The sequence below is a fragment of the Otolemur garnettii genome, unplaced genomic scaffold, assembly GCF_000181295.1.
Source record: "Otolemur garnettii isolate 467f Iridium unplaced genomic scaffold, OtoGar3 scaffold00031, whole genome shotgun sequence".
NCBI lineage: Eukaryota > Metazoa > Chordata > Mammalia > Primates > Galagidae > Otolemur > Otolemur garnettii.
Window position 1 is genome coordinate 10,133,586 of NW_003852426.1, and position 26,651 is coordinate 10,160,236.

Consider the following 26,651-nt stretch of genomic DNA (forward strand, 5'->3'; position numbering starts at 1 on the left):
GATGACGGTGTCCCCTCTTCCCCCAGCACGACGGCTGCCCGTTTTCATTCCCTGTCGGCAGTTCCTTCCCCGACTCTTAAGAAGCTTGCTGCTGCATCCTCCTGCTTCTGGGAAGCGGTAAGCATCCTCAAGCAGTTCTCTTGGCTGCTTTCTTCAAGTCAATTTCAAATTATCATTCCCAAACAAAAAAGTGTTTTTTTGAGACCAACATTGTTTTAAAAATTACAGGGAGGCTGACAAGATTCTAATCTAATCCCTACTGTCAGAGTTTATAACTCTAGTTCATCAGACAAGGTGTAAATACAGAAAACAAATGGAAAAATAATACAGGTTAAAATTGAAGTCTAATAGGAACCAGGGAACTCCTATTTGTTATGGGCGTTACTTCCAAATGGTGCCACACTTGGTCCAGTTTCTCCTCACACTTGGTCCGGTTTTCCTCTGGTTTTTGATTCTTGTTCTATTCTATGTCAAAAGGATCCAACAAAGGGAAGGGGCACTTTTCTTTGTTTAGTTCACATTATCAACACTTGCATTTCCAATTGCAGTTAATCTCCCCATTTATTCCTTCTATTGTTGTTTGATGGAACTCTGTGACGAGGGATTCAATTTCTAAGAAAGACTTGACACAAAGAAAGTTAGCTAGCAGAGGCTAGGCACTGGTGTTTGCCAAGCATGGAGTTTCCAGTCTCTCTGCGTATTATTATGTACTATGAGGATGAGTCATGCCTGGAAAATGGAGTGATTTTGAAATGCAATTGTCCTCTACTGAAAAATCCAGCTTAAGAACTGGCTCCCAGGCGCTCGTGCATCAAGCGGCAAACCTCCTATTACAGTGCCCGCGTCTTATTTCTGTTGTCACAGACAGACAGAACAGCTGCCTCCAGTGGGGCCAGAGCTTGGAGAGGCCGGGATTCCCCATGGGGGCAGCAAAGGGTACAGATAAATGGGAATAAAAACCCTCTGTTAATAACCTGGAATGTATGAGCCACTCTTTGTCCCCTCTTGCAACTTTAAATCAATCCTTGTTCTCTGGGAGAGCTGACAGAGTGGAGGATCATCATAAAGGATCATGGCTCACCAAAAATCCCTCTATTTGGGCTTAGAACCTATTTGCTATGGGCTGGAGAGGCTGAACTCACCCAAGGCTTTTGTGTGGGGGTAATTATAATAGTTCTGACCCTTCTTTTGTGGCACATTGCCAACACGATGTCACAATACCAGAATCATCAGACACAGAGTTGCCTGATGTGAGAAGTGGGGAGTAAAGTGGGAGGCCAGGTGGGTGGGTCCTGGATGCCGAGGGCTATCAGAAAGCTGAGACTCAGGGCAGGGGTAGGAAGCAGCAGACGAATGCCATCCTGATCAAGTCCTCTGGTCTGTGGCTGTATTCCAGGGACTGGCCAGTCCACCTGTCCCTCCCTAGAGGGAATGGGAGCAAATGTGTGAAAGGGGTCAGAGTCACTAGAAGGGCATTTCCTAAAGTAAGGGTGCATGGAAGTCACTCCAGTGAGCAACTGTGGAGCATCATTTTGATGTTTGCTGTTGGATCACTGGCTATGCAGTTGTTTTCATATAAAAACATTCTTCTTGCCTTAAGGAGTTATGAACTTGTCATATTTAATAATTGAATAACCTCCATGAATGCAAATAAGAGCTCCAATCCTGAGAAAGGGGTAAATTCTGGGTTATACCCTTAGTACCAAATACAGTAGGACCTCCATAGTCGAGCACCTCCTTTCATTGTGCCCCCCCCAGTTGACCTAATTTTCATAGACAGACACATTTTACCTGTACAGATCAGGACAGTAGGCCTTGTTCCTTATGTTGACCACCTCCACATGCTGACCGGTTTGTGGTCAACTTACAGAGGTTCTACTGAAGTCTTTTAATGATTGGTATTATAGTAACACAAAACAGATGTAGAAATTTTTAAAAATGCAGGCTGGTCTCCTGATTTTTCATTTGATTTAAGAAGACTGATTCACTGTTGGGCAAATCTCTTTTCAGAGAAAAGGTTTGTGTAAGTTTCATTAATTTTCTTGTACTATGGCCATATGGAGGATGGGATTATTGTGTCGCCAGCCCATCCAGCATAACTTAGATATGTTTAAACCCAAAAGCGCATTCGTCATGTGGGTTGTCAGAATGCTACTCTACTGGAGTTAAGGGAGGTCTGTATTCGAAGGCTTTGAAAGACCCCAACATCCTTATCTTGCCCACCACCCTCGAACTCCCTGCTGGAGACAGAGCTAAACTCAGGCTATAAAGCAGACCCAAGAATCAGGCCAATTTTAGAATAAGAAAGATGAAGTTTTATGTTCTGCCTAAGACAAGGCTTCTTCAATTTGAAGAAGTTGAAGTGTGCCAAAGCACCCCTTGGTTATGTTTTTAACCTGCGATGTTTTGGGGTTCTGGATCTCAAGGTCTCTGGACACTGAGTAAGCCAGTGGTTTTCAAACTTGGTTGCTACTAGAATATGCTTTTCCAAAAGAGATGCTCAGGGTGTACCTAATTAAATTACAGTAGAGCCTCTGGAAGTTGACCACCCACAAATGGATCAAAATCTGGAGATGGTCAATGTTGTAGAATGTCTGGGGAGTTGGGCCCAGGCTTTGGAAACTTTTGAAAGTTTCATAGGTCATTTTAATAAGAAGCCAAGGATGTGAATCCCTGGTGTAGGCTAAGAAAGCTCCAGTATTGACATGGCTGAAGGTTGTTTGGAAGTCTATAGGATGAGGCAGCTTTCATAAAGCTTGTCACACTTATCTTCAAACAAATATGTGGCTTACCACATGGATAAGCATTAGGTTTCAGAAACCCTTGGAGCTCACATGCTAAAATCTGTACAGATGTGCATGTATCTACTTTTCTAGAGAGATGATCCTCAGCTTCACTATATTCACTTTATTTTCTACCCTACTCCCTGGTTTTGATCATCCACACATTCATTTCTGTTTATCCCCATGCCTTGCTCCCATTCTTATGCATAAAGTATGCTAATGTGCTGTTTATATTTTGCTTTGCATGTTTTTGTTTCATGTGCATCTATTTGTAATTTACATGGATGACGCACTCTGATTCAGTGCTGTGCTTTCGTGATCCGTCCTGGTTGGTGCCACACATCCGTCCCCTTGCTCCCACGTGCTGTACCCTCCCACTGCTTTCCCTGCCTGCTTCCCCAGTGATGGACACCCAGCATGTTTCCAGCTCTCCTTAGCCACAAGCGGTATGGTGAGAGCAGCCTCATATATGTCCCCTTATAAGCCCATGTGAGAACTTCTTGGGGAATATACTCAGGGGTGGAATGGATGGGTCACAAGGAGGTGCATACATGCTTGTATTTCCTTGGCTAAGGAGGACTGAAGTGCTCTCCCAAAGGGCTATCCTCCCTGGATTCCGGGGGGATCTGAGATCTCCCCTGCTAAATCATAAAAGCGATTCTGCTAGTCTTGGCGAGGCTCCCACCCCCAGCACTACTTGCTTCTCCTTTTCCTTCCCCTGATCTGCTTGTTTCCCCATTCCCTGTGACAGCTGTATTAAACCCTCATCACCATCCTCAAGTCCCTTATTCTATTTCAATTTCTTTTTCACAGAAAAAATAGAAGTCATCTTTTATTTTCTCCCTTCACTTCTAAATCACCAGTGTCAGCCCCATCTTGATTTGTTTTCCCACTCATCTTTCCTTCTGGAGTTTCTCATGCCCTCTCCACCTGTCTTCTGGAAGCTTGTCGGGTTCTCAGCTTTTCCCGTTTCTCTTACCCCTGGCTCACTTCTGTGGTACATAATCTTGGCCAGTTCTTTCTTTCCCATCCCCAAACCAACGTCCCTTCTCCTTAAGCTACCTCCATTGTTCTTTTTAAAATTGTTTTTCTTCTATCACAAACTTTTCGAATGCATTGTTCACATTCTTTCTCTGCTCCTTCATGTTCCTCTAACTTGCTCCTTCATGCCCAACCCTCCAAACGCTAACTGGCAAATCCCCGTGCGCTTCCCAGCTCCCTCCTGCTTCTTTTTTTGCAGCATCTGGCATCATGAACAAGCTGCTGCCGGACGGAGCCATCTCTCCTCTCGGCTCTGGGGATATTACTTCCTCCTGGTTCTCCTACTCTTCTCTCCTGGCGGCTCCTCAGTCTCCATCAGGGCCTCCTCTCCCTTGAAAGGCTTTGGCCCTAAGGTTTTCCCCTTTGCACTCCATCTGCTCTCCTGAAAGCTTGTCTATTTCTTAGGCTTCCTTGAATGGCCATTTATAAGCACATGACTCTTCCAATCTGGATCTCATCTTAATTCAACAAAGGGTCCTTGAAAACTTACTGGCTGCTAAGATCCAGAGTCACATGTGACATACCAGAGCTCCCAGTCTAGAATGTTTTTTTCTGAGCTCCAGGCCCCACACATTTGGCTGTCTTTCTGTTTGTTACGGTTTGAGGATACTCGTCTAATTCACTCAGTAGTGGAAACAAATTATACATCTCTAAGTTTTTTCTAAAGGGGTCCAGAACGCAGCCTTGTTTGACAACAGGTGAGCAGATGATCCTGCCTGCTCTGATTTTGGCCTGCAAAACCCACCAAAGGCCCCTGGGTCACAAGACGGGCATATATTTACTTTGACTAAAGTGCAGGACTGCTCTCTGGAACAGCAGGAGTGCCTGGAGTTCTGAGAATATAATTTGGTCCGCAGATTTCTCTTCTCTGCCTTTGGAATAGTAAGAGACATCGACAGAGTTGCAGGCTGATGACAACGTATGATGTGAGAATTGTGTATCATCTGATACTGTCAGTAACAGACTTTGCCCTAAGGTCGCTTCCCCCAGTGGTACCGGCATGATGAGGCTTCCACACATGAGACAGAATCGTGCCAGGCTGAACAAAATTAAATGCGAAACGAAATAAATGCCGTGCCTTTCTTGCACAACCAGGCTGGGCAGATTAGGAAGCACAGTGTGGCAGACCTCCTGCGGGCTGGCCTGGCCAAGCCGTGGAGGGCCAGCTGCTCTCTAAGATCGCCTTACCTCTGTTTCAGAATCTGCTTGTTGTCTTCGATGGTCACACTGTCAGCATGGTCCCTCTTGAAGGTTTCAAAAGCCTCCTGCCGTCCTAATGACATTTCCTCTCTCATTCCTGTTTGAAGACACAGAGAAATGGCCTCAGTCACAGCATCAGGATCCTATTAATTTCATTGTCACTCTAGTCAGAGCACGAAGCCAGCCCTGGCTCTGAGAGGCCCTCTGCTCTGGCCAGACAGGTGGCCACAGGGTCTTCCAGCTGGCCGCCAACCTGCCACGAAGGCCCTCCCAGCAACACCCGCTGTGCCCTGCAGGGCTGTGCCTGCATGTCCATGTGACTTGTGGAGGGTGGGTTTGGAATGTTTGGACAGAGGAAATGAAAACCAGAGCGCTGAGGACTGCCGAGGACGTCTGCAGATGATCCACCTTCTGCTGTCACATGGCGCCCGTCTCCCTGCCCGGGAACTTCTGCCGTCACAGGGTGCCCGGTCTCCCTGTCCGGGACTGCCGTGGAAGTCTGCAATTACATCTGCTGTCACATGGCGCCCCATCTCCCTGTTTCCCTGTTATGCCCTGTTTTGGTTTTCTGTTAAACTTCACTCTCAATTCCCAGGAATTTAGTTAAAAGAATTATAACCTGAACTGAAAGATAGAGAATCTAGAAAATTCTGCTCTTAGTCTATATATACGTACAATGATTCATCCTTGTTCTCTGTGGTTAGTGAGAGGCCTTGGTTCTTACTCAGGAATGAGGTTCTCAAGTACAAGAACCAAAAGCAGACCACGGCAGGGGTCCCTCATTTATGTCTAACTTCAATACCTGCATTGCTATTCCCACTAAAAGCCAACACTTACAGCCAGGCCCTGCTCAGAAATCAAATTCTGGAACCTACAGTCAGAACAGCCAGGACCCTTGGAATAGCCAGGTAGAGTTCTGGCACCCGGCTTCCTTCCTCACAAGCTCCTAGTGTAGGTGGGTGCCTGGGACCCCTGAGGGAGAACTAAATTCACAGCTGAATTTTGGATGCATCTACACTCTTTTTTTTTTTTTTTTAATACTTCTGCCTTGGTTCCTTTGCCCTGGAGGCCTTTTCTGATGTCCCCATCCAGTAACACTACTTATCTTTGGAGCCCAGGCTGGATGTTACCACCTCCATGGAGCTCTCCCTAAAGCCCAGGCAGAACCAACCCTCCCTCCACCACGTTCCTTATCAATACACCTGCAACAGGCACAGCCCAGTGGACACTGTCCCTTCACATGACAATCCTTTTTGGTCATGCAAGGTTCTCAGGGGGTAGAGAGAATATTTTTTGTGGCTCCTAGTGTCGTGTTCAATGTGTAGCATTTAGAAGGTGCTCACCGTATGCCTGTTAAGAAATCAGGTGGAGAATGCAGTGGCAGTGGTGAGAGCCCCCTGCTCTTATTGACCTCGGAGCACATCCAGGGCGAGTGAGGCTCGCTGTGAGCCCTCTGCAGATGCATTCATACGGGCCGCACGCAACATCTCCTGCCTGGAAAAACCCATGAGTCCCATCACCCATCCCCAGGGTGAGAAACTGGACTGGCCCATCTGACACCAATTTAATGATTACTGTTGATAAAAATAGCACCATGAAGAATGTCTGAATGGTGAGGCACACAAAGACGCCCCACCCTTTTCCAATCAGAAGCAAATGGGCACGGCTCAGTGTTGTCGCCACATCTGCCCTGCACACTCCAGAACTGGGAAGGCCTCAGAAGCCGTTTGTGTGAGACTTGGGAAGACGAGCACTGCTGCAGGAGAGACATTAGCAAGGGCATTTTCCACCAGCAGAGCCCTCTGGGGCCAAGGAATCCATCCCACAACTCTCCCCGGTGCCTGATCGGAGTGCAGTTTGAACAATGTACACCTTTGGCTGCCTGATAAAATGATAACAGAGGGTAGAGGGTGTGACTCTGTCTGGAATAGAGTTAAGGGAAAGGAAAGCTCCACAGAGACCACACTGGAATCCACCTCAGGATCCCCAAATTGCTTCCCACAGGGGAGCTGATGAGAAGGCTTCTACCAACCAGGTAGCAGAGATGTGAGGGCGGGGAGATGCAGGATTGCTCAAAAGCCGCAAAGAAAGACCAGGATTCATGGCCTTTTCTCTCTCAAGTTCTGCTTTCTATATTGAGTCGACAGTGCCCCCTGACAGTTCGGGGAAAGGGCCATGCTGAAGCCCATGGCACTGTTATAGCAGTAGGTCCTGGGGAAACTTCCAATCAACTGAACACCCCTCTTTGAGGCCCTTCCCTGAGGTATCTAGGGGCCTGGGCACTGGGGCAGAAAGGACATGAGTGCACAGAGGACATAAGTCCAGGGAATTTGGGATCATTTTGTAGAGAATCTTCGAGGTCCCACTAAGAAATCTGGGAGCCAGAAGTATAAAGTTTTCTACATAAATAACCAATTTTCAAAGATTGGAAATCTAATAAAGTACATATTAGGGGAAAGTTATGCTGGAAATATTTATACTTTTGGTGATTTAAAAGACCCTTGGGGTCCTGCAGTGCCATGGGCTTATCATCAGGAACACGACATTGCTTTTATTCCTACTATCATAGAGAAAGTATTCTGGAATTGGAGTTCTTTGACAGTGGTGACTACAGGTAATGGACACGATTATGGTGGCTATAATCCTGTCAGTTAGGTTCCTAAGTGCTTGTTCAGGGAGGCCAAGGTGAGGCGTCCCCAGGCTGAAGTCAAAAGGCAAGGCAAGGTCTGGGCGCAGTGCCTGACGCCTTCATTCCCAGCATGCTGGGAGGCCCAGGTGGGAGGATTTCCCAGATGTTCAAGACCAGCCTGAGCGACACAGTAGAGGAAGGGTAAGTGGAGCAAGTAGTGATAGAAAGCTCATCTTGCTGATGAGACAATCATCCATTTATTTGTTCTTTCAGGAATAAATTCATTTGTTTATGTATCTCAGTCATGGTGCTAGGCATGTGACAGAGATACAAAATTAAACAAGATTAAAGCTTTGATCCTTGTGCTTTAAGAGTTCAAAGTCGAGTAAGGGGGAAAGAAAAGTGAACAAACAAGTTCAGTGGAGGTTTCTTCTTGCTGGGGAGGCGTGTGTCCAACCCCGGGCACCAAGGTGGAGGGGAGGAGGGTCACCTGCCAGGGGGTGTGGGCCAGGGCTGCTCCGAGGAGAGAGCACGTGGACTTCAGCTGGAAGGATTCTGAAGGATGGAATGGCATTTGCCAGGGAGACAAGTGAAAGAAGATCCCCGGTGGAGGCAGAAGAGGAAAGTGTAGATTAAAAAGGCAACTTGATTAACAGCGGTGGTTCTGCCACGCTTTCCTTTGGGTGATTAAAAAGGGAATTTCTTACATACTCCATGCTAAGCATGGTAGCAGATGTTTTCTTGTGTGTTGTTTTAGTTAAACCTCTCCATGCTCCCAGTTAATAATTTTGTTTTATAGATGAGGAAACTGGGGCTAAATTAAAGAAGTGATTAGAAAGGGGTGAAAACTGCCTAGCGTTTAGAGACAGTTCTGCTCTTAGATCACTTTTTCCAGGGAAAATATGGCTGATCGAGAGGGCAGAGACTCAAAATGACCTGGGAGTTGTAGACTTACCCATGAGTTCGTACTTTTATTAGTGCCTCTCTGTCTAAAAAGCCTTGAAATTTTTTTTTAATAGTATGAAAGAAAAATAGAATCCTGGGTTTTGATTACTATTTTCATAGTTTACTTCATTTGTTAGTCTGTTCTGTTATTATTTCTAGAGTTTGTAAACTTCATGAGGGTAGGGATTTTTGTCAGTTTTGTTTGGAGGAATATTTCTAACACCTGGATTGTACCTGGCACACAGGGGGAAGTCAGTCAAACGTCTTTTGAATGAATGGATAGATGGACGAATGTTTTACAGCAGCGGTTCTCAACCTGTGGTTCTCAACCTGGGGGTCTCCTGCACATCAGATATTTACATTACAATTCATAGCAGTAGCAAAATTAAAGTTATGAAGTAGCAACGGAAATGATTTTTATGGTTGGGGGTCACCACGACATGAGGAACTGTATAAAAGGGTCACGGCATTAGGAAGGTTGAGAACCACTGTTTTACAGGCTTCCTGTTTTCCCTTTTGCTCTGGCACACTGTGACGCTGTGGGAGACATGAAGTACGTGTCCATTGTTCTCGGCCTCCACTACCAGGCTCCTGTGCAGGATCCTGTCCCATGTGGTGAGATTTCAGATATTCCATACCACCTTCTCGCCACTACATGTCACCATACTTAGCAGCCCATCATTAGAGACTAATTCCAACTCCAACAAGCTTTCATAAGAATACAACTCCAATCCGTGTGTTGAATAGTGATGTTCTGTTCAACAACGGCTGAACATACAGTCGTGGTCCCATTGTAGGCATCGTAAGGTGTTAGTGCAGCACAATACTCATGTGTTTGGGACGTTGCCAGTCATACAAAAGCCCAGTAAACAATTATGTACAGTACGTAACACCTGATGATCAGAAATGACTATGTTACTGGTTTACATATTTCCTACACTATGCTTTTTGTTCTACTCAGTATTTTAGAACGTATCGTTATGTGTTTTTAAAAAAGTTAACTATAAGACATCCTCAGGAATGTCTTTCAGGAGGTGTTACAGAAGAAGGCATTGTTACCACAGGAGATTCCACCTGCGTGCGTGTTACTGCCCCTGAAGGCTTTCCAGTGGGACAAGATATGGAGGTGGACGACAGTGATGTTTATGATCCCTATGAGACCTAGGCTAATGTGTGTGTTTGTGTCCTGGTTTTTAATCAAAAAAGTTTAAAGAGTGAAAAAAAGAAAAGTTTTAAAATAGAAAGAAAGCTTATGGAACAAGGTTGTGAGAAATATTTTTGTGTAGCAGTACAATGTGTTTATGTTTTAAGCTAAGTGTTATTATAAGAGTTAAAAGTTAACAAAATTAATACAATCAAAAAGTTATGAGAAGCTAAGGTTAATTTATTATTGAAGAAAGAAAAATTTTGTAGGGTGTCTGTGAAGTCTACAGCAGTGAATGGTAACATCCTAGGCCTCGACATTCACTCACCGCTCACTGAGTCACACAGAGCAACTCCCAGTCCTGTAAGCTCCATTCATGGTAAATCCTAACGCAGATGTACCAATTTTTATCTTTTACATTGTATTTTACTGTTCCTTTTCTACATTTAGATATGCTTATTTATATGCAAACACCATTGTATTACAACTGCCTACATGCTGTACAGGTTTGTAGCCCAGGAGCCATAGGCTGTCATAGGCTAGGCGTGTGGTAGGCTATCCGGTCTAGGCTTGTGTAAGTAGAATCTATGGCATTTGCAAGACAATTGCCTAATGACGCCTTCCTCAGAGTGTATCCCAGTCATTAAGTGACCCATGACTGTACTTTTGCAGGTATCAGTATTTTAGGACTAGCAAAGAAACATTTCATAATTTGTTGACAACTGTCTAGCAGGAACTGCGTGGACAGAATTTTACCATCTTCCCAACTTCGTTTAGTCTGTCGGACTCAGCTCCTCATCAGAGCTCAGACCTTAGGAGTTCTGCCTTGCTATGCTCACTTCTAGCTCTTAGTTGCTTGCTTTTAGCAAATTTCAGTCAGAGATACCAGCACTGAATCCCCGAAAATAGGAGTAACAAAGAGAAGCTTGCTGGCTTGTTGAGTTAGGGGGCCATTCAAAACCTCAACTAGAGTAGTTTCTGAGTCTTAGTCCCCAAGACTCAACATTGCAATTCAGGTTGTAAGTTAGATGGAAAATATTTACAAGTCCCACAGGTGTGACCTCTTTCGGATTTTGGGAGTGGTTAGCGTACCTAGGGAGAAATGGTGGGCAACAACGGGCTTTCAGAATTAGCCAGGGACTTGGGTTTCTGAAAACATCAGTGTCCACATTCTTGGGCGCTGGTCTCTTACTCATTTCTTGATCGTCTCTTTTTTGTCATCCTCAAATCTAGTTCCTCATTTTGCTAAAGAATACAATTCAGTATTTTTGGAAGCCTCACCCCCACCCTCAGCACAGGGTCCCATGGAAACCAAATGGAAAGGGAAAACATGGGAAGTGGAGAGTTTATACTGTTGCCTTTGGGCCCACTGTCTGATTTCCTTTAGTCTGGGGGATGCGGGCCAGAGCTTACTTTCCTGGCTGCTCCTAAACAACTCACTGCTGCTTAAGCTATTGCTCAAAAATTGACAAAAGTAAAATGATGGAGAGCTGTGTTATTCACGCTGAGAAACGATTTCCTAGTCAGGGCCAAAAATGTATTTTCCTTGGGAGCCATTTACTCATCAGGGCCTTACTTCTCTCTGACTGAAGAAGAGAGGGGAGAAAAGTCCAACAGGGAATGATAGAAGGGAGGGACGGTGGATTCCAAGGGAGAGGGGTTCAGAACATACCGCTTGGGACTAACAGTAGGAGAAGGCTCAGAGCTGAGTGAGGGACCTTTGGTGCGAAGGCAGGGAGGAAGCGGGGTGGTTCACTCCGGGAATCACGTGGAAGGGCGATTACACTGTCTGCGGCTCCATGATAGAAGGCCTTGACAGTCACGGTCCGGGAACAGCTCTGATACGTGAAATGAGCACCTGCCCTGGGCGGGCACGAGCGTGCGCACAAGAAGGGGCAGGAGAGGGGCGGCTCTGGCACGGTGTCTGATATACCATTCTGTTTGCACTGAAATTTCTCCATAAGTGGTGGCTTGGGCGACATTTACAGAAAATATCCTCACAAAAATAATTAGAAGAGAATCCCATCCCTGAGTGTGGAGAAGTTAGAAGGAATGGACTGATGGGAGGAAGGACTTAGATGAGAGATGAGGCGGAGCTGGAGGAGAGAGTCTATCAAGCTGTAACGGGAAACATCAAGGCCAGGAGGGTGTGGGCATCAGAGGGAAGGTCAGTGGTCCAGCACCTCTGGGAATGGTTGCAGCCCAAAGCTCTGAGGTAAAGGGCGAGCCTGCCGCTTCTCGGACAGAGAGCAGAGCATCCATTGATGCTGGGCTAAATGCATGGAGGGGCCAGGGAGGCGCTGAAGGAGCTGGCACGGAGAAATGGACCATCCCAGAAAGTCACCAGGGATGGCGGAGACATTGCCTTCACCTTCCGCGCCCTGCTGTTGGGAGCATGCTGTCAGTTAGGAAGGAGGAGTTTGGGAGGTCCATGCGAGGCAGGGATGCTGAAAATGCAGTCTCTGTGTCACCTCTATCCTCCTCACTCCCTTGGAAGACATCACCGACTGACCCGGCATCCTTTGCGGGGAAAGGAATGACAGCATTAGTGTTCTCGGCACGGCTCTTTGGTCAGTCATCCCTGACACAGAAGCTCTTCCTTTGAAAGCTGGCTTCCAGGTTATTAACCACCTGAGAGACAACTTCATTTAATACAGTTACTGCTGTCTCTGTCGTCGTTGCTGTGCCACCTGGTTCCATCACCTGAGAGTTGATGTGCAGATGGTCTCCCCTGGAAGTGGCGCCAGGCCCTAGCATGGCTGCATTATGGAGGAGCCCTCTGTCCGCATTTCTCTACCACCAGGGTGACAGAGGTCACCAGGGAAATAGTGGCATCTGCCGTGGTTCTGTGGACTTTAAAGGGCCCAGAGCAGCCCAGCTACAATTTGAGGGGTTGCTGGGCGGGTACTGTAGGGTATGGAATCTGAGGAGGAGGGGAAGAAAAAAACCACGTAGCCACGGCCAAAGTGACTGCAGATGTGAAGGGCAGAGGTCAGATCTTTTGGGGTGACCAAGGACACTCACCCAACCTACTTCTGGCTTTTGACTGACAATGTCTGAAATGGGCTAGTGCCCCAAGGCTTTGGGGTTAAGGGCCTGTGCTCAACCCAGATGCTATCACCTGGGCTGAAGTCCTCAGATTAGGACTTGCCTTGGAGTTTCCTAAGTGGCCACATGAAAGATGTCAACGGAACCTTTAATTACTTGGTTCTTAGGGTTGGCTTGGACCAAGCTGAAGCATGGCAGGCTTGGCAGCGGCCCTAGGGAGGAGAGTGAAGGGAAAATCTGAAGTGGAAAACCACATAAACGTTAGGAGATCCACCCAATGGTGGCACCACATCTAAATAAATCAAATGGGTTCCTGACTCCTAGAGCCAGAAATCACACATCCCACCGGCAACCCACACAGGCCAGCAGTGCAGACCATGCAGGCTGGGTAGAATTCGGGGCAGAGCTTGAGGCAGGCTGTGTTTTCCTTTCGCCTTGGTAACCACATCTGATTTACCCTCCTGCTGTGGCTGTGTCCTGTACTTTCCCCTGAGCAGGTGAAGAAAGGCCTGGCGTGCCAACTGAGTAGACTAGCTTGGAGCCCCTGAAGGAACGGCAGCTGCTTCAGGGGAATTTCCTATTTCCAGTAATAACATAAGACCTTTAAACAGTGGTCCTCCAGATCATCTGAGAAAATATTCATTTTCCTACCCTAGCATCTCTGGAGTTTTTATTTTGCGAGTGTTCTCATTCAGGACAAAGTGTCCAAGTGGGCTCTTGGAGAAACCTGTGGACAGACACAGGCACTGAGCTTGGAAAGCAGCCTGGGTTCTGTTGGCATTTCTGTGTTTTGGAGTCAACTCAGGAATCTGGAGGCCAGCAGCATTTCCATTAAATAAGACAGCATGCTGTGGCTCCTGCTGCAGCCCAAACTGGATCGATTGAGTCTTTTCTATCCATTTTAGCCTACAGATGTGGCAACCCTGAAAGAGCGTTGATGTCTAATTCCAGGCCCAATATTGGGCCAAACCCGAGAATCTGGGCAGAAGACGTGTGTCTGGACTCCTTGTAGGTTAAAGGGCAGTTGATTGACAGCTCCACTGAATAGAAAGGCAGAATTCCTCTTCAGCTTAGAAAAAGGTTCCAGGTTCTGCAAAACACTTGGTTCCCTGAGTCTGAGGTTCCCTTGACCACTTCCAAAGGACCTGGTTTGCAGGCCCTGTTGACTGGCTTCCGCCCCGGGAGTTTACTTCTGATGTTGGCTTGTGCTTCAGAGACAGTAGCTGGCGTGTTGTTGAAATATCCTATTGCCTGAAAAATAAGGCAAGTTTTATGCTGTGCCTAAATTTGGAATGGATGACACTCTAAGCATATTTATTTTCCTAGATTTAAAAAAGAGAATTAAAGCACTGCCTTCCAGAGTGTGAATGTCTTAATAACTAAGAAAATGACATGAAGGTTACATTAACCAGTTTGATGAGAGTATTTCAAACTGTATATGAAAACACCACACTGTACCCTGTGATTGCATTAATGTACACAGCTGTGATTTAATAAAAAAAAAAAAAAAAGCACTGCCTTCTAGCTTAGTAGCAAAAATGGCCCTTCCACGAAATACGTGTATACATGGATTTAAGTAAAATGTCTGTTTCCCTAGCTTGGAAGTGAGTATAAGGCAAAATGGAATTCAGATGTGCCAAAGTTCATTCTTTGGGCAAAAAATAAAAACAAAAAAGAAAAGAAGGAAAACTGTGTACCTGCCACATGATGGAAACTGCTCCATGTTGCACAAATTTTAATTCAATTAAACTTTGTGATGACTCTGTGGCTGGTGCTGAGCTGATACTTGGGGACTTTGTGCTAGAAGCATCGTTTATGTTGTCTCGGTTAAGTCTCACAATGACCCTGTCAACTAGGTCGTATTGGGCCCACTCTATGGACAAGGAAATCAAGGCTGCAAGGGGTTAAAAGTGACTCTAATCAATAGTAAGTGGCGAAGCCATGACTGGATGCTTAGTGTATGTGACTCCAAAGCCTTACTTTTTTTCTTTGTGGAACGGGAAACTTTATGTTTCTCCCGTTTTATTGAGGGATAATTGACAAATGCAGGCATTTAGGGATATAATGGGACGATTTGATACAGGTGTATGTTGTGAAATGATCACCACGATCAGGTTAGTAGTACCTTGTATGATGTTACTTTTATTTATTTATTTATATTTGGTGGGAACAACAATTAAAGTGTACTCCTTCAGCAATTTTCCCATGTACAGTCCGGTCTTATTAACTGTGGTCGTGGTGCTATGCATCACATTCCCCAGAACCTACCCATTTTCTAACTGAGTTTGTACCCTCTCACCGTAGCTTCTCATTTCCCCAAACCCCAGCCCCTGGCAACCACCATCCTACTCGCCGTTTCTTTGGGTTCAACTTTGTCCAAAACATTCTTTTCCATACTGTGTTGCTAAGTGAAAATCATTTGTCTGATTTCATAAAGACCAGCAAACCATGGGGGTCAGACCTCTGGGGTCAGGAGGTCGGAGATGATAAAGAAAAACTGGAACTTTTGGAGGGTTGTGAGCTGGGACGTGGATGGAAAACCATCAGTGCATGAGATGCTTCAGAAGAGCAGGAGAGCTTTGTGAACTGGAGAAGGCCCGAGATGCCTGGGGGAGCTGCTTCACCTGGTTACCAGCGGGGTGGGGTAAGGATCAGAGGTAAAAGGAGCTGGCAGTTCTTGAGTGAAGCCTTGACTCTCTGTTATTAAGGAATTTGTGGTTAGCGAACTCTGGCAGGTTCAAGTAAGTACAGTAATTGTCCTTCTCTTACCTATACAGAGCGTGTGCTTTGAAAAGTCTCCACAATAAAACAGTTTATGCACTTAAAATGGCTGTGTTGGACTGATGTCAGGGAGGGGAGGATATTGCTGAGAGGATAAAGGGGCACGGTCCAGGTTCTAAGAGCATGGTGCTTGGGAGAGGACAAGCTCTCACTGCACAAAGAGTAGTTCCGACGAGGTGAGAGGGGCCCAAAACCAATTAAATGTACTCCTTCAGCAAATTTCCCATGTACAGTACGGTCTTATTAACTGTGGTCATGGTGCTATGCATCACATTCCCCACAACCTACCCATTTTCTAACTGAAGTTTGTACCCTCTCACCGTAGCTTCTCCAAACAATTAAAAGGAGGCCATTTTAATTGTTGTTCCCACCTTTTCCCTTTGAGCTCCCTGTGTTCTGACAGGTTCTTCTCTCGGAAGCATCCACTTAAGTGTAACTCTGTGTACTCACTCAGGCCATGAGTCAACTGGCGAGGCAGATTGTTACCAAGTACTGATACTTGCTCTGTTGACAACCCCTCTCCTGCATTTAGTTGGAGACAAATAAAAGAAATATTGTCCTTGACTGTGAGTTGAGCTCAGCATTGAGGGTGTGGGAAGGTCAAAAGCTTAAGTTAAAAAGCCGGAGAAACTGAGGGACATTACATCAAAGTTCACAGGGTTCAGATGGTGTGGACCAGACTGTTGTGAGCGAGCCCAGGAGGGGCATGAGCAGCCTGCAGACGGGTTTCTCAGGGAACGTTCCTTGAAGCAAGGTTTAGAGGAACTGAGGAGTCAGAGAGGGAGGAGAGGGGGTGGGTGTTACTTCTGCATAGAGAAGGAGCCCCGAAGCCAGAGGGGAGAGGGCAGAGAAGCCCCCTGGGTATGGGGCCTAGTATGGAGACCGACTGGCAGCACCTCCCTGGCTTCCTTTGGCTGGCAGGGGGATTCTGCTTGAGTGACCACTGGGACCATCTTACTACACTTTCAACCAAACCAGCTCTTTGCTTGCCAGGGTATTCCCAGGAAGAGGCCTGCAATTCTCCTTCCCTGAAATGATTAAAGAAAATTTGCTTTAGTGTAACACCAGGCTATTCTTTGATTCTTGTTGCTGGCTGGGGAAAAAAGATAGGAGGTGGAGTCAGAAGCCATGGTCTGAGTGCTGGTTTCAGTGACTGGCTAGTGGCCCAGGGCCTGCTATTGACATTGCTCTAAGTCTCACAACCTCATCTATAAAACAAAGCTGCTAATCACTGCATCTTGTGAAGGATTAACCAGAGAAGGCAGCATCTCTTGCATGTCTCCATAACATACCCAGTGCCTGCCTTTGCAGTGCAGGATTTCCATGACTACCTCACCTCCCCACGTTCCCCACCCCTCAGTCTTTGAACTCCAAAGGTGTGTTGCACTAGCGCCAAGTTGCTTGCCTGGAATATGGTAGATAATCCAGACAAGCTTTGCTGATGGAGCAGGTGAGCAAGGATGAGCTACCTCTGGTGGAATTGCTTCCCTTAGCAGCATTACTTGTTCAGGTGTACATCCATCTCTAATGCAGTTTTCTGTGTGTATATTTTACAATAAAAATAAAGAACAGAGTATGGCAGCTATGAATCATTTACTTAAAAGTCTCTGACAGAATGAATGAATAAATGTGGAACTCACTATAAAAAGGGAAAGTGTTAAAATGAGTTATAATTATCCTAAGTAATGATGACTCATCTACAAACCCACCCACAGCAAGCTGTTCGGAGAGCAAGATCTACTTTACCAAGCAGGAAAATTCTTAAGGTAGTTGCAGATTACGGGTTAGCAACGCGGGGAGAGAGCAGCTTAATGGTGAGGCTGGCTCCACTGCTTCTGTGTTCTCTGTTTGCGGACTGTACCAGTCAGGCTCATTCCGCAGTAACAAACTCATCTCATTGAGAAAGTAAAGTAAATGCAACTGGACAGTGGCTTCCTTTCTTCCCACCACTGTGTTTTCCAGCAGACTCTAGTGTATGTCCATAGCCTACACTTTCCTTCTGGGAACAAATGAACATCATCCACCATCTTATCAAAGTCCAACCCCTCCACCTGGGCTGTGGTTTCCAAACTCCTGGCCTGGCCTTCTTCCCTGACCCCCTCTCTCTTGCCTGAACAATCTTCCTCTTGGATTATTCCCATCAGCGCAAAGCCTTATTTTTAAATCCAGGTTGAATTGGTTACAGTTAAAGGTATTTGAATTTGAAGGTACCAAAGGGAAGGTTAAAATATTCACGTTCACTGGCCTTCATTTCTTCAATGGAATAAGAGAAAAGATCATTTATGTATAGTGGGATGGGCAGAATAGGAGACTTCAGGACATTCAGGTACTCAGGGAATAAAAACTCTCTTAACAATATCCTCTCTTCAGCCCGTTAACCTTTCAGTTCTTTCCATTTTTCTGGTCCCTTTTCCTGGAGGTGCCTCAACAGAGTTGTCTCTATTCACCATCTCAATTCCCTCCCCTCCCCTTCTCTCTTCAACTCAGGTCAGTGGGATTTGATCCCTTCTACTCCACTGAAATCTCTTCTTCTCTCTTGAAGATCGCCAGTGATCTATTTTTAAAACCAGTGGTCAGTTTTCTGTTCTTGTTTTAGTTGGCCTGAAGTTTTTTTAGAGCAATAAGTCAGGGAGGTGCACGTGACTGGCGTTGGCTGAGGCTGCGAGTGGCCATCATGCATGCTGCTTCCTGGCTAACGCGTCAAAGAGTCCCTGTGCAATTCTCTGTGCCCCATCTTCCCTCTCTCATGATGGGGTCATCCCAGACAGAGCCTCCATCAGCCAGGGCCCTCGTGATTGTGGACCTGGGCTGCCACCTCTCTGGCCACATTGTTCATGCAGTGTGAATAGGAATTACATTTCCTACATGCCACTGTGATTTCATGTTAATTTATCACCAGAGCGTAACCTAGTCTATCCTGCCCAATATGCAGCTGCGGACACAGCTAACTGGCTCTCTCCTGCCTGCAGCACTTCCTCCCATGGCAGAGCTCTCTGTGGTGTCTCTCCCTCCTGGTTTTCCTTCTGCCTTCCTGGCTTCTCCTTCCAACCTCCTGATACTGTAGTGCAGGAAGGCTGGTTCCAAACACTCTTCTTTCAACAGGAGCTTTCATCCAGGGGCATGGCTTTACCATGAATTATACACAAATGGCTCCAAATGACCTCTCCTTTGAGGGCCAAATCGGTACATCCAACAGTCTCCTGGAAATCTCTACTTGAATGTCTATTTGTCACTCTAACTTGCATGTTAGCCCCACACAGAACTCCATTCATACTCCATTCCAAACACTACTCAGGCTGTTTCCTCTAATTGTTTCCTTATCAATAAATGGCACCATTTGTCCAGTAAAAACTCCTCGGTCTCTTCCACGACTCCTTAGTCCTCACGTGACATCAGCTCCAGCAGCAGCTCCTGTCAGCAGCAGCTCCTGTCAGCAGTCCTTTCAAAATGATGCCTCACACCTCTCGGCTCCTCTTTGCCCTTTTTAATTCCCAACATAGTCATTGTCATTCCTTGCCTGTCTCCTGACTGCGCAGCCAGCTGCAATACAATCTCGCTCTGTTCAATATGTTCTCTACGTAGCCCCCTGAGTGATCTTTTAAGAACAGAATCATGTCACTCTCTGCTTTAAACTTTCAGACTGTGGCTTCCTATGGACAAACTCAACCCCTAACACACCCCACTCCTTGGCCTTGCAAAAGGCAGGGCCTCCTTACACCATCTGGCCCTGCCCACGTCCCTCCCTTGCCCTTTGCTCCGCTGCCGGCTCACCTGGCAGCTCCTCATTATGCTGGCAGTGTTCGTACCTTTGGGCTTGTTACTTGCTTTGTTTCTACGTCTTTACTTTACCTGAATCTTTATGATTATCAACTCATTATTGAGCTCTCAGCTCACTTGTCACCTTTGGTCCCCAATAATTTTCTACTTTTTTTTTTTTTCTATCTTTCCTAGCATTATGTTATGTACGTATTGCGTAGAATAAAAACTCCACAAAAGCTCACCTGTCTTGTTCATTGCTCCTTTTCCAGTGCCAGGAAGGAAGGATGGAAGGAAGGAAGGAGGGAAGTGAGTCTCAGTCCCATTGGAAACAGGTCCTCTGAGAGGTACTGGACTGGCATCCCTGCCCTGCCTGCCCACATCAAGCCCAAAATTCTCTCCTAAAAAGATGCTGGCCCTTGAGATTGAGCCCTCTCCTCCATATCCACAATCAAAATTTTAAAAATAACCATCCTGTCCTGGGGCACTTGGCCTGGGTCAACTTGTACGGGCCCTTGCCAACCAGTACCCTAACTAACCTTATTGCCTCACTCTATATCACTAGGTTTTCATTTTTGTGGTTGTGGTCTGTTTGTTGTGTTTTTATTTTTTCATTTTAATAAAATAAGTAATTATTTTAAAAGGAGGCAGATGAAAATGCCACATATAAATGGCTAAATGGCTTGTTATAACAGCTCCCTTCCCTTTCCCTGGAAAGAGCTTCTATTCCTGAGAGAGGGAGGCAGATGAGTGCATTTGTGATGTCCATCATCATTCAGAATGCTGCGGGGTCATCCAAGTCACTCTCTGTGCCTGGCATTTGTGAGTCCTCAATAGAAAGAAGCAATTTACCATTATGAATGGCTTCTCTGAAGCCACTCAGGAAGGTTCTGAGGAGTCCTGTTTTCACAGATACATCATCCTATAGAAGTTCAGAGAGAATGGTTGACACAGAAGGCAAGTGCTAAAGATGTCAACTCCATTTCTTTCTCTGATGAGATAAGAACATAGAAAAGGTATTACCTTATGTTTTCTAATTACAAAAGTATAGCTCGTCCATTAAGGAAAATTTGGGAAATACAGAATGGTGTAAAAAACCCAGAAAAACAATCACTCACAGTCCCTCTACCTTCCTTCCAATTTTTCTATGCTTTGTTTTATTACATAGTTGAGATGATACTGTATATATAATTTTATAGCCTGTTTATTTCACTTAATATTATCTCATAACCCTTTATTATAAGTCATGAAAGTCTTCATGGATGTTACTTGTTTGCTGAATAATATTTTATGATTATTGTCCATCTCCTAACATTGAACTTTTACATGTTTATATGTATGCTGTGTAAATACCGCTGCAGCGACTGTCCTGATGCATAAATCTTATTCCCCACGTATTAATTCAACCAGTATTTACTGAGCAGTCACTATATGCCAGTTACTGTTCTTGGAGCTGGGAACATGGTGGTAAGCAAAGGTTTATTTCCTCTGGAGAGCTCACATTCTGTCAAGGGCAACAGATAAGAGAAGCAAATAAACATACACTATTAATTAGCTCTACAAAGAGAGATGATGAAAAGTAAGAGGACAGAAAGATAGGAATGATGAGGGAGGCCATTTGAGTTAGGGAGGTTAGAGAAAGGCCTCTCTGAGAATGTGTATTTGTACAAAAGCATTTTAGATTATTTCTGTAGGCTAGTTTCCTAGAGGGAGGAATTAAAGTTCTTGCTTTTAGAAAGCCAGTTCACTCCCTGACAGCAGTCCTGGAGGGGAGACTAGTATAAAAATGCACCAACTAGGGCATAGTCTTGAGTAAGTTGTTTAGTTCTTCTGACCTTGGTTTTCCTATGTGAAGTAGAAATAATGACACCTGTACTACACATACATATGTCTACGTGCCTGTGTGTGCGGTGGGGGTGGCTGTGAGGTAAGGTTCTGGCATCCCAGAACATGTAAAAGGCATTACCTCACTTTTTCTAATTATGAAAATATAGCAAAGGAAATTAGCCTTTGTACACCACCAAATACCGTGACAAGGGAATGATCAAGCTGCGATGTGTGTGCAGGGCATTCCAGGTGACAAAAACATAAACCCAAAAAGGGTTCTGGAAGGTGTGGCATCAACACTCACTCTGTCTGGCACATGTTAGTAGTCAGTAACACACACTGAGTGAAAGGAAGCTCCCAACCTGTCTAGAGGAGCTTGTCAAGTCTGGGTGGCTAGAAGGAAAGGTCTCGGCTGGCTGATCACATAGCAGCTGAGTGTGGCTTGTGATTTGTGAGCCAGACACTGTGATGGGCACCCCCGCAGACTATGAGCCTGTAGTTCATGAGGCTGCATACGGGTGGTATCCTCAGTTTCCTCAGACATGAAATGGGGCCAATGCTGCCTACAGCATAGGATTATAAGGGATAGAGCTATAAAGGACACAATGCTGTATCTCTCTCTCTCTCTCTTTTTTTTGAGACAGAGCCTCAAGCTGTCGCCCTGGGTAGAGTGCTGTAGTGTCACAGCTCACAGCAACCTCAAACCTTTGGGCTTAAGTGATTCTCTTGCCTCAGCCTCCCAAGTAGCTGGGACTACAGGCACCCACCACAACACTGGCTAGTTTTTGTTGCAGCTGTCATTGTTGTTTTAGCTGGTCTGGGGAGGGTTCAAACCTACCAGCCTTGGTATATGTGGCTGGCACCCTACCTATTGAGCTACGGGTGCTGTCTGACAATACTGTATCTTGCTCACAATAGGACTCTGATAAATGCTCCTTAGGTCTGTCATCTTATAATATTACGTACAAAATTAGGTACCTAAGGAACCCGTGCTAGTGAGAGGTAGGACGGTGACACAGAGCATTGAGATAATTCTAAATAAATTGTCACCCATCCTTCCACCCTAGCTTTCTGGTCCAGCTGGAGAGCTGGAGGCCCTGTGTAAGGTGCCCTGGCACACCCCGCTTATGTGATGTCTAGTGGACCAGACAGGACACACACAGTACCACCCTCTCCTATCCTCAGCCCTAGTGACCTCAGGGGCATCCTTCCTCTGGAGGCACCAAATAGAAGATCTGCCTGTTGACCTCCTGCCTCACAGCCCCATCCCTGTTTATCCTCTGCCCTCTCTGCCTCATCTCTATGTGGTAACAACACAGGAGCAGCTCTTTTCTCAGTACTCGTGTTAATGGCGTCTGTCCGACTTCTTTGCTTACTGTTGTTGTTTTGTAAATCCTATCTTTTCTTTAAGTCAGAAACAGAACTGCATTGTGGAAAACAATCCCCAGGGCTTGGGGTTGCAGTTGCCCCCATCTTCTATATGGCAGGAAAAGGAAGAGGAAGAAAAAGCTGCTAAAAGTTAAGGAGCCTGAAGGAGAAGAATCCAAATCTGATCTGCTTAAAAACTGCGCTTTGCATTCATCTGTGGTGAACATGGTCAGGGCAGGTGCTCTAGGACCTAGTTAACTGTTTGTGGCTGGTGTGTCCTCTCAGCCCCAGCTCAGGGAGCTGCCTTTCACTTCACTGGGTTCACTAATGAGCTTTGAGTCGCCTTGGGCAGTAATTTTCTCTCTGGATATAAAGAATGCAGAGAGTGAGCAGGCTGAAAGGCCCTCTGGCTGGGCTTCCTCTTGTCACAAACAGCTAGTCTTTGAACTTGTAATTATGAGTCATGGGGCTCCCAGTCTGGCGTAAAAGTGACTCATTTTAAGTAAATTATCAGCTTTTGCCCTGTTACCAAATGCTGCAATCAACCATTCTGTATTCAAGTAAAAAAAGGAACATTTTTTATTAAAAGAGCAGGATGTGTAGAAGGAGAGTGAACTGCACTATGCTTTCCAGACATATGGACCGAAGTCAAGCTCAGTTCCAGTGTAAGCCAAGAAACAAAACAAATAGCAAAATGGCACAGAAAGCAAATGATCAGGAAACTTCATTTCAGAACAAACGCAAAATCACTCTCTGCAGCCCACAGCAAAAGATTGCTATATGATTCCTGGGCATTCTCTCCTCCCCTACTCCGTCTTCCAACTCACTTGGACCTACTGGAATTGAGGTCAAAGAAGAAATGTCTTTCTATGGGATGATTTAACACACAACTTTGCTAAAGAGTCAGGATGACAGATGCCTCTGAGTTGCCCAAAGCTAGCCACTTATATCGAAGTACTGATAGACACAGCAATCATACTAAGTGTGATCTAGCGATGGGTCTGTGGTAGACCCAAAGCCTCCTATTACAGAGCCTTCTCCTTAGGGCACCTGCTACCGTCTTTGGCTGAAGAAACATTTGAAATGATCATTACCTCTTAGCCAGTTGCAAAAGTAGTAACAGATCTGACAAGATGATGTTTCTTCTCTGATGTCTTAGGCACAATTAACACTGCCCAGGACCACAACAAGGGGAAATGGGTCCAGAGTAGACTGAGGGCTGTATGGAGAGTGTTTTGAAAGAATGATTTGAGATTTCCAATTAATTATTTTAAATCACTGCCTATTCATTTATACCACTGAAGAGGATGCCATAAGCTACATGGGGAATTTGGCTTTGGTTAAATGGTCTAACTTCCAAATTTTACATCCTTTCCAAATTAATTTTGATTTAAAACTGATTTTCTCAAATCCATTATATTTTGTCCCTTTCACAAAATAATGGTTACCAAGTGGATATTTTTGTATGCTCCCAATTCCCACAATAAAATCCATTAATTAATCCCTCAATGTTTTTTTGAAACTTCATCTTCTCTGCTTTCTTCTAATCACTGTCGCTGATAAAGAATCAATAAAAGTCATGAACTATAAAGGCATAACTATGTGCCAGTCACCTCCCAACTGGCAATTCAACTGCACATGTTCAATTCTCATAGCTCTTTGCCTCTATACAGTATTTGAATATTCTTTGATTATTGAAATTTTCTTCTCTGGCATCTTGGCACAGTTCTCTCCATATTCTCTATGTTGCCAACTGTCCACTCTTAGCTTCCTTGACTGACTGCTACACTGCCTGTCCATCTGAGTGGCATAGCCACCACGGAGGAGGTCGGCGGGGACGGAAAGGAAGTGTTGAATACAACAGACATTTGTGATGGAACGTGATGACTAACTAGTACGTACCAGAACTCTTCTGTGGCAATAAAGGAAATCTAACCTTCGATTTTTCAAAAGGAAATCTAGCCTTTGGCTTTTAAAAAGTGGACTGTACACTATTCTGGTGACTGGTACACTGTACATCCTGACTTAAGCATAATATAATTCATCATGTGACATAAAAACACTTGTACCCTAAGTAAATAAATATATATATGTATATATATTTGTTTGTTTGTTTTTTGAGACAGAGCCTCCAGCTGTCCCCCTGGGTAGGGTGCCGAGGCATTACAGCTCCCAGCAACCTCCAACTCCTGGGCTCAAGCGAGTCTCCTGCCTCAGCCTCCCAAGTAGCTGGGACCAGAGGCACCTGCCACAATGCCCAGCTATTTCTTGGTTGCAGCCGTCATTGTTGTTTGGCAGGCCCGGGCTGGATTCGAACCTGCCACCTTAGGTGTATGTGGCTGGTGCCTTAGCCACTTGAGTCACAGGCACCGAGCCCCTAAATATATTGAAATTAAAAAAATTAGAAAAAGAAATTTAGAAAAAATGGAATGTATTAGTTCAGGTAATTGAAAAATGCAAATGTCTGGATTTAGATATTTTTTGATACAAAACTCAAAAAGATTGATCTTAAAAAAATTCAAATATAGCAAAGTCATCTAAAGAGATGGAAATTGAGAGACTGAGATGTAAAAGAGAGAGTACTGAGGTTTAGCGTGTGTAATAGCAGTTTCTGAAGAAGAGAATGTTGAGAGTAGGGAAGAGAAAGATAATTGGCTCTGAGTTTTCTGGAAATAATAAGTATGTGAAGCCCGATATCCAGGAGCACAATAAATCCTGACCAGGAAAAATAACACCAAACTTCATTTTCCAGATAAAATAATGATATTGGAAGCACTAAAACCAAAAGATCTTAAAAGTAGCCAGGAGAAGGGTAAGGGTACTAAGGAATGACAATTACATCGATAACACACTTCTAATAACAATAATGGAAATAAAAACAGACAATATAATACTACCTTTAAAATGTTCTCTCTTTCTCTCTCTCACTCACACACATGTATTTGCTACTAGATTATAAGGGCTGGGAATTTTTAAAAAGAAAGTGATCAGTAAATATCTATTAGCCGATGATTAGCTATAGAGTTGGAGGTATCAAGACTAGGCCTTCATCATGGTTCAAATATTTAACATTAAAGAAAACTCAGCAAACTAAAGCCTTTAGTGAGAAAATCAGTTCAAGGTTCCTATTAACATGTCAAGTAGAATGTCCTTGGCCTGACTTTACATGCCATAAACACCTAAAACAAAAGAAGTCCACACTGAATTAGATTTTGCTGGTAGAACCTTTATCCTTCCTGTGACATTTGGCTTCTATTTTCATATTTTGGAACGTATAATGTGCAACCTCAGGTGTCCTTTCTGTTCTTGCTCTGAACTAAGGCCCCAGTTTTCTCTCCTTTATCTCACTTCCGCAGTGGGAGACGAGGCTTCCAACTCACAGTGTGAATACTGTGCCAACTTCTATTGACTAATCTGCCTCCAGCCTCATTCATCCCAACCTACCGTCCAGTCCAATTTCTCTGAAAATACTTTTTAAATCACGTTTATTTGTCAGATCTTAAAATAATATTTTATGGCACATCCGAATATTTCAACTTTTAAAAAGAGTAATCTCTAATCTGACTACCAAGAGATACCAACTGAGCATTTCTCAGTATTTCTGAGTATTACTCAGTATGTCACCAGATTTTTTTCTACGTTTGTTTAGATCCATGTAACATAACTGAAATTGTATTATAACCAAAACTTGCATTTATCTTTTTCATTTCTCATCATATCATGAATCATTTCCTGTGTCATTAAAAATCCTTCAAAATCATTTTTAAAATAACTGTATGATATTCCATAAGACAGTCATTCTTTAACTTATTAAACCATATTTTTATAGCGTTACTTTGCTTTTCTGGTTCCCTATAGTGAATGTCAATGTCTTTTGCATTAAGTAAAAATTCCGAATCTTGGAACCTTTCAGGTGCTGTCATTCTATACTTGCTCCATCCTCTGCTGGCCTTTCACGTTCCAGCTAAATACGTGGGCTCACTCCTTCCCACATACAACTTTCCTCTCCTCTGAGCCATCACTCATTTTCTCCCTCCTACACCTCTGTCAACGCATTGCTCTCCGTAACGTTTACCCCAGGTGTCCCTGCAATGATCTCCACTGTCTCTCTCTTCATGATGTTAGATAC

At 44.8% G+C, this 26,651-nt stretch overlaps 1 protein-coding gene across 1 annotated transcript in view; it reads right to left on the reverse strand.

The window, feature by feature from the left end:
* The window catches only part of KIF6 (kinesin family member 6), a 334,925-nt gene that overhangs the window by 77,169 nt on the left and 231,105 nt on the right, over positions 1 to 26,651 (reverse strand). Inside the window, exon 14 of the mRNA XM_003789167.3 lies at positions 5,013 to 5,121. Coding sequence (XP_003789215.1) covers positions 5,013 to 5,121 — 109 coding nt within the window. The remainder of the gene's footprint in view (positions 1 to 5,012; positions 5,122 to 26,651) is intronic.